Genomic DNA, 8,525 nt, shown 5'->3' with positions numbered 1-8,525 from the left:
GAGGCAATGCGTACCTGTCTGTTTGTATGGAGTCAAGTACGCTTGTGGCGTTGACACCATCCCCCTAGCACTGTCGCCGTTGTTGATGGTGAAGACACGATCATAAGCAAACGGAGAGGCGACAGAAAAAACAACAAGGAAATGCAAACGTGTTCTTGATATACGGGCAATACTGAACGAGAAAACAACCGTCATGACAAACAACTAATTAAATGCTGAGCCAGCCTCTATATAGTATGGCTGGTGCCTTTTCCATGAAACGGTGAATTGTTCGCTGGGAATCAGATGGTATTTAGCTCATTTCGATGCTTGATAATTCGAGATTTTTCTTGAAGGACTCAGCTGCAGCTTTATTTTGTCATAGATCGATTCCAACATCGGTATACTATGAATCTCTCTCTCCATATGTGGGCATTTTGGTTTTCGGAAAAAACATAAACGGTAATCACGATTCAAATCTCTGCGGAGGTCTCCTATAGATATCATATAATATAAACTATAAATTGATTTGCCGCTAGTGCTTTGGAGACCTGATGAAGCGTACCAGTTTGTACAAAGAATGCAGTTACAGAACAGACAAATTGCTAGCAGCTTTGGTAAGAGCGCGATATATGCGCAAAACGTGACAATGTCGGATTCAACATTAGAAACGATAAGCTACACGGAAATTTGTTTATACGCACACCAAATTGCCATAATTCAAGATCTCTAGCCCCTATGTCACATGTAATAACTACGAGTCAAGTTATCCGAAGTCAAAGTTATAAGTGGGTGGCAGTTCTCCTCGTTCCACACGAACAAGTGAAATATACCTGCAACAATACAAAGATGTCTAACGCGTTGCTGTATTTAGATGTATAACCTCGTGGAATGGCTGGACGAACAGGCAGGCAGGCAGGGGGCGCAAATTCAACTCGGGGAAAATGTGTGAAGGTGTGCATGTGTATGCTTTGTTCTCTATGATAGTGCGTACATGTAAACGAACGAAAAAGCGCGCCAATGAGCAGAGCAACATAACGAAGGAAGAAGGCGAAGGTGACGACGACGACGACGACAACTATCAGGAGACGGTGAAAGGGAGAAGAAGGCGAAAATGGCTGGTGCTTTTTACAGCCGGCCACTCCAACACTACAGGGAAGTGGACAGTTCGCTAGCGTGAACGTTTTTTACGTCAACGCGTACACGAAACATCTGTTCTTGAGTCGACACCTTTTAACGGCAGCAGCACCTTGGAGTCTTCGATTCATGGGTCACAAAGAAGATGAGTCCTCTCCTCATATCTTGATCTCAGACGTGATCTATAGGAAAAACGCAGAAGGATAAGGGAGAGAATGGACATGGATGCTTCCACTACGATCACTCAGCGAGGAAAAGTGGATTGAAAACAAGGTAGTTAATAGGAACGATGATAACGAGAACAGTAAGCTCAACGAACGGAGGAAAAGAAAGAGGGCCACAGGAAATGACAATGATCCGATTGGGATCTTGTTTTCGATCATATCGAGTGAAAATAGTGATGATTGCAACTAGTGATGGAAACAGTTGTGTGTCCTATAAGAACAATCATGTCTTTAATAGATATTTTCTGTTCAACACAACCACGCGATGAAGCTTTCGACTTCATTTAAAGATGGATGGCAAGTTGTAACCTGCGGGATTACATGTGGACAGATCTTGATACCGAGATAGATAATATATGAAAAATAGTTCTGTATAGATATGTTCTTCATTTTTAGTTTTATAGGTTCGTCCAGGGATACCGCAAAATAAAATCATAACTCTCAAAAAGTATCTTTAGTAGACGATACTAATCTTTTATCGCAAATCAAATGACAGAAGGAACCATTTTAGTTCGGTGCAATTTACGTATCATCATCTATATCGTTAGAAATTGTTATATATAAGCTAACTAAAAAATGTATCTTTCTATATTTCGCTCTTTCTAGTTGTGGACGTCCTACCAGGTAGTGAAGTATCTGTCAGTGAAGTATCAGCTGTTCCGCTAGGGGGTACTGCGGTGCTACGATGCATCAGCAACACTCCGGTGCGTGACTCTCTCGTGATCGTTTATGCATGGCAGACCGATGATGGATTCTCTTTATCAACAAGCGACAGTCCCGCAGCTTCCGTAAGTAGCAATGCCGTAATTTCCGGCCAACAGCAAAGCAAGTATATAACGTCGCACAATGGCCGGGTGTTACTGGTTAAGTCGGTGACGCTTCACGACGAGAAACGGCGTTTTCGCTGCTCCATCTATAATAAATTAACGGGCAGAAAAGTGAACAGCGTCAACTGGGCCAAAATTGCCATCGTTAATGGTAAGTGAAAGCAGAAGATTATCTTCGACTTCTTTAGATATTTAATGTCATTTTTTTTGTTTGCGTCACTCCTGGCTTTTGTCGTATTACTAATCTACTTCAAAAGTTAAATACAATGGTGTCATATCGTCTCTGCTTCCATCTAAATCTGCTTCACTGGGTTTGGGGCAATGGATGAGTATGCATAGCTTGCGAAAAAAATAACAAGACAAATATTAGTAGCAAAAAAAAAATCAAAGCACAAAGAAGAAAAAAACCGAAGCAATAAGAGAAAAAACAACAAATGTAGGTCATTAGTAATAGTTTTTGTTAGGGCACATATGGAAGAGTGATTAGCCAATCGATGTGAAGAAGGTCCACTGAACTTGGAAAGGGATGATTGCTCGCAACGGACGTTGCAGTTTTATATGGGTTATTTTTTGAAACGGTCTACGAAACAGCATGGTAACAGCGTCCCATAGTAATCATTCGTCAACGCTAAATTTTGTTCTCATGGCATATTACCATAGTAACGCACCCAACCAAAGGCGCGTTAGCTACCCATCCTATGCCGCCCCAATCATAACGCTTCTACACAATGTATGGATGTTACCACGCCATAGCTTCATAGAGTAACTTAATTAACCATTTCCTGAACTGGAACTGGTTTCTACTAAGAAAAATTGTTTTATGCTCAGTTAGTACTAGCTAGTTACCTAGTTTACTAGTTACTTTGTAATTGCTTACAGCCATTTGTGTCATAAGGATCTATGTGGGTAGTCTTAGAAAGCACCAGAGCATTTAAATCGCATAACCATCCGAATGATATCTTGTACTTGTCTTCAATTACCTTAACCGAAATTAAGTGAGTGAAAAAGTACCGAAAACAGCGCCAGATTTCAATTATGAATCGGCCTTCCTTCTGATTGTCTAATGTTTTGAGGATGCTTTGCAAGACTCGTTAGTTCACGATCAAGTACAAATGTACCCTTCGGAACATAATCTTTGCGATAACATGTAGTCATTAACTTCTCGTTCAAATTTGTTCCATAGCTTTAACTACCTGCTGAACCACGTTTTTGAACGATACACGCTTAGTATGCCTTTGACTAAATATCCTTTCATTGAGGAGACTTGTATTATCTGAGGTTCTCCAGTATAACTTAATACGACGGCACATACTTAGGGTAAAGTACTAACTTACTTTAAAATCAAACGCATGCAATTTATATGACAGCTAATGTGCTCCGTAAAGTTTAAAGCCTAACTTTCGTAAAGATGCGTCTTTCGGCTAAAAACTAGGTGCCATAAGTTCGCTCTATGAAAGTGCAATTGTTGACCCACCTTAGTGTGAACCCCCGAGTTTTATGAGATGTAATTCAAGTGAATACTATGTGGTTACCAAAAGAAAATTCTAATTTTTCGACAGTTTTAAAAAAGAGAAGCGCCGCTTCGCTTCGAAAATTGCAGAGATGCTTACTCGGACAACTTGAGAGTTGCTAGCTAATAAGAAAATAATCTCTGCTAGAGCTTGAAAGCAGTTTACTACTAATATTTGGTCCATATTTTCCCGCTGTTTTTGAGCGAAGATAAATACGAATGGTTATGCTCACTGCCAACTAAATCGAGAGAGCTCCTTTCGACCGTAGGCAGTGCCGTCAGTATTAGAAAATTTCTTGTATACCTCAGCATGATTTTGCGCCAGTTCAAAAGACCTTGACTGTGCCTTCAAAATGATATTGCCGTACGTTACTGTCTTCACTCTAGTCACTGAGCGGCTATCCACGCTCCCAGTTTGAACCGTGCTGGATTTCGCTAGACGGAAGATGAAGGCGTCTATAGGGTCATGCAGTTGTGTATAAGCCTTGAAAACCTGAAACGCCCTTTGTTGGCACAACCCAAAAAATGATTGCATCAATTTCGAAACCGGCATTGGCGACCCATTCTGAAGTTGCCCGTCATAATTCAATTAAACACGATCATATTAAAATGTAGGATATTTCTTTCTGTTCATAAAAGCGTCCATAAACTGATGAGACGACATATCTGACTGTTAAGAAATGTAGCGTCACTTGATTTAAAAACAATAAAAACAAATCCAATAAGAGCCAACATGACAGTTTTATACTGACGCAATCGCTCACTGTTTTAACTGCTTAGCAATTTCAATCAATAGCAACTCTACTGTGTTAATTACCAAAAAAACTAAGGTGATAGTTGAATAATAATTGTAGGTAATTACCTTATGCAAATGAATATGTACGCCAAGCTGTGGGCAACATTACAGCAGACACTGTGGCCATCGAGCGTCAGAAAGGACCAAGTGATCGATAATGGCCAACTTCATGGGTCGTTGAAGTCCGTGACTAAACATTAGGTGAAGCAGATGGAAATTTTGTCCTTATGACTAACCGTTTCTGCCCTCCTGTACTCAATAGAGGTCGCTCTATATACTATTCATTGATAGATGTGAGCATGCGCTTGCTTTAAAGGGGTCTTTGAGGAAAATAACTCTTGGGCAATGTTCTACACCGTTCTAAGGGATAATATGCGCTTGGTACTTTCCTATGCATGTCCGTCTAGATGGCCTTCACATTTGTGCCATTAATACGATCATTCCTGAACATCCTCCTCGCCGACCCTTTTCCTGCTTCCGATATTCGCTGTTTGCAATATTGTGGTTAGTTAGACCGGCGCCCGAGAAAATGCGTCAAGATGGCTCTTCATCAGCTTGATAATGCGGCCTGTGACAGATGTTTCCTAACAGAGTAAATATGTTTCTAAGGAAATACGCCGAAATCATTCTTGGCCAACGCTGGTTAAACGAAACAAGCAAGGGCATATTTTTTGTTTTCTGGGATACCTGAGGCCTGTGTTTAGATACCCTCTATTGTTACAGCTGTTGGATGGAAACGTAGTCATTGAGCGAAGGCTATAATATTAAGAACAACTGAAAATATCATGCACTCATTTTAAAGAAAAACAGTTGCTAAAATTATGCCTGAATATATGCTCGATTCGCATTAGGAACAATTTTCGTAAAGCTTGCATCATTTGAGAATTTACGGAGGCATATATATATATTGCAGAAGCGATAAACTAAAATTTGTAGAACTGAAAAACGCCGAAGTTAACCTGATTGGATAGAGACACAAGTCTTATGAAACACGTTTAATTTCCGCTTGCAGATGTGGTTAAGGATTCGCCTGCGAGAATGCTCGAATGTGTTCCGCGTATAACGTTAACTGAAGGTGAAACTTTGAGGCTTTCGTGCGCAGCTAGTGGTCATCCAAGTCCCACGTATCGGTGGTTCCGCGTAGCACCCCACAGCGCGCAACAAAACGCAGTTATACCGCAACCGTTAAGAGCAGCTGCATCAGAGCAACCTTTGCTTCGTCAACTGTTGATTATTAATAAAATGACGTTAGCTGACTCCGCTAGCTATATCTGCGTGGCCAACAACTCCTACGGTGAAGACAACTGCCATACACAAGTCGTTGTTACTGGTAAGAGAGCTCTGGGCAGATTTAACCCGCTTGCATATATAGAATATATATTTGCCAGTTCAGATGCGTTGATTGGATAGAGGTCTGAGCGGCTAGTCTCTAGCCAATAGCCTATACATATGCTTCGTTAGTCAAAATCCTTTAGCACATCAATGCGCGAGTTCCCTACACCTACTTTTTAGCTCAATATATTGATTCATGGCCTGCTTTAAGTAACCAAGGAAGAAATACGAGGTCAGCTCTTAGACATCATTAAGCGGTAGCTCGTAAGCGCATAGCCAGGAACTACAAATTCTGTTTTCCACAGTAAAGCCAAAATACAGCAGGAGCTGCACTGGAATATGTGTACAACTGCTGCTTTTCCAGCAATGATCAAATCAATTGTTTCTGGATTAAGCCGCTCGTTGCTTACTCTAGGAGTTATTCAGCCCTAGAATTTACCATGCGCGTATGCAGCACGAGGCGGGATAGGCACTGTGTTCTATTGCCTGTCCAAGGCAGCATGGGAGCTGCTGATTTGGGGAGGCGGTCGCCTGGGGAGCCGCCGCCGTAGCAACTGCGCCCGTCTGACTTCACCCTTCACGCGCCAACCTTTTTGATTACTGCAGCTTGATTACTGATTGACTTTCGTTGAGCAGCTCCTATGGACTCAATCTAATATATATACTGGCGGCTGTTCGGAGAAACACAGGGCAGGATCTAGTCAGCAAAAAGGAGGCAGTAGGGTATTTTGAGCAAACCAAATACCGGCCTACATACGGACTTATAATAACACAGCAAACCGCCCCTGGTACACTCAGCGTTGTTGCGTATTGATTTTCTATCGGAATTCCCTGAACTCCGATAGTGTAATGCTATTAGTACCACGTTAAGGATTTCTTTGCTATTGATGGATATGGCGCGTGCGAGCAGTCAGACTCAGTACGTAGCTCAAACATGATTTCAAATGTCTTCAGATCATTTAAATACTTAAATATCATCTGTAAGTAAACTAAACTTACAGTGTTGTTCCTTTTGCAGTTCATTAAAGAGGAACAAAAAGTAATATGGTTTCTTTATACTATTATTACAGCCTTACTTTATACCTAAGATCAAGCAGAAATCCGCTGTGTAGAGTGGTTATTCTTTAAAGCTTTTCTAGCGTTAGCTTAGTTCTATTCCCGAATTTTTACCTAGAATGTCTGCAGCTGGCCTCAGCTCCGTTGTGTCATGCTGATTATTCATAGACAAATTATGTATTCAATTTAATAATTTAAAAAAATTAGTTTTTAGTCATATATCTGTCCAGTATCATAATGATTAAAATTCGAAGTAATGCAATGTGCGCTATGAGTCTAACGGCTAACATGTAGAAAGTATTCTGCTCGAGAAGGACTGCAGCAGCGACAAATGTCGTCGTTACCTCAGCAGATATGAAAAATAGGGGACAACTTTGTCAACTAGATCCTTCGTTATGTCGGTCTCTTGCAACACTAGAAACTGTATTTCTATACGTTAAATTTTTCATAACATTCTTTTAAGAAAAGATTACATAATCGATAAATAGGGACGATACTCCAGGAATACCCATTAGTTTTACGTACGAATGCACGGAGAGTTGCCCAAAAAAAAACGTATCACATTTCTTTGTTTCTGTCATCTATTTTGTCCTACGTACCTACAGTAGGATCGCCCACCTTCGTTTTCGTTTAATGCTGTATTTACATTATGTAGCCCGGCGCGATGCAGGCACCAGCCTGGATTCATATAGCCCTGTGGGCTTTGTTCCCACGAAGTGTCCACTCGAAAACTGTAGTGAGCTTTCTCTCTGACCAACACGCAACACGCATGTAATGTAGCGAGATCGGGGGCCAAGGATAACCCCCTACCGTTCTTCTAGCTGGATGTACACTTTGAGCGTAATTATAATTCTCTCGATGGACACAAAGGCTTAGCCACCGATAAACTGTCAGATTAACTGGCTTTGAGATGCTGCTGTAACGGCGCTACTGGGGCGGTACGGTGCAGCTTCACTTAATCATGGTTGCTACTGCGCAATGGACTCATACTCAACCCATAAATCAGGGCATGCTTGTGGTCTGGAAAAGATATCAAATTGGACATATCAATGTTATCATGGATGCCGCAATTATACTCTACCGATTGTTACATACAATAGAGGGTAGGCCAAATCATTACCACGAGAAGTGTATTACTTGCTCGGTTCAAGGGCCGGTTCTTTCAACAATGAATTATCGTCCATGTGAGAGAGCAGGACCGCGACGGATTACCAACTCCGCAGACCACCTCTACACTGATAATATCGTAACGTTAACGGGACCAAGAGGAAAAACAGTTGTGACCAGAAGCTTGTTACTTGCGCTAACTGCTACAGCAGACGTTTTTTCCCAATACTTCGCTATAGAAAAAATAGGACGGAGCGAAAACAACAGCTATAGAAATTTAATGGACATCGCAGCAGCGGGCTTTTCTCTTATCAGGCAGTAGCAAATGAACTTAATTGAATTAAATGGATTTCTGCCTGCTTGCTTCTTTCAGAACATGAACGCTACTGCCATGCACCGAACGGGGGAAGGGCCCCAAAATGATTTCACGACGACCGGTCTCCTGTTTACACGATTTTCTCTGAAGATGTATACTATCTAAAGATTACGGTTACTAATGAACCTCGAAATAGGAATACTTTAATAGATGATTCAGAAACACTTGAGACGGGAAAGCA

General features: G+C 41.3%; 1 protein-coding gene across 1 annotated transcript in view; it reads left to right on the top strand.

The window, feature by feature from the left end:
- Positions 1 to 1,515: 1,515 nt before the first annotated feature.
- The window catches only part of LOC111267237 (cell adhesion molecule Dscam1), a 78,140-nt gene continuing 71,130 nt past the window's right edge, over positions 1,516 to 8,525 (top strand). The window contains exons 1-2 of the mRNA XM_022845335.2: positions 1,516 to 2,318; positions 5,486 to 5,803. Coding sequence (XP_022701070.1) covers positions 5,512 to 5,803 — 292 coding nt within the window. The 5' untranslated portion in view covers positions 1,516 to 2,318; positions 5,486 to 5,511. The remainder of the gene's footprint in view (positions 2,319 to 5,485; positions 5,804 to 8,525) is intronic.

The sequence above is a fragment of the Varroa jacobsoni genome, unplaced genomic scaffold, assembly GCF_002532875.2.
Source record: "Varroa jacobsoni isolate VJ856 unplaced genomic scaffold, vjacob_1.0 scaffold_1161, whole genome shotgun sequence".
In the NCBI taxonomy this organism is placed as follows: Eukaryota; Metazoa; Arthropoda; class Arachnida; order Mesostigmata; family Varroidae; genus Varroa; species Varroa jacobsoni.
This window is presented reverse-complemented; position numbering and strand designations above follow the sequence as displayed.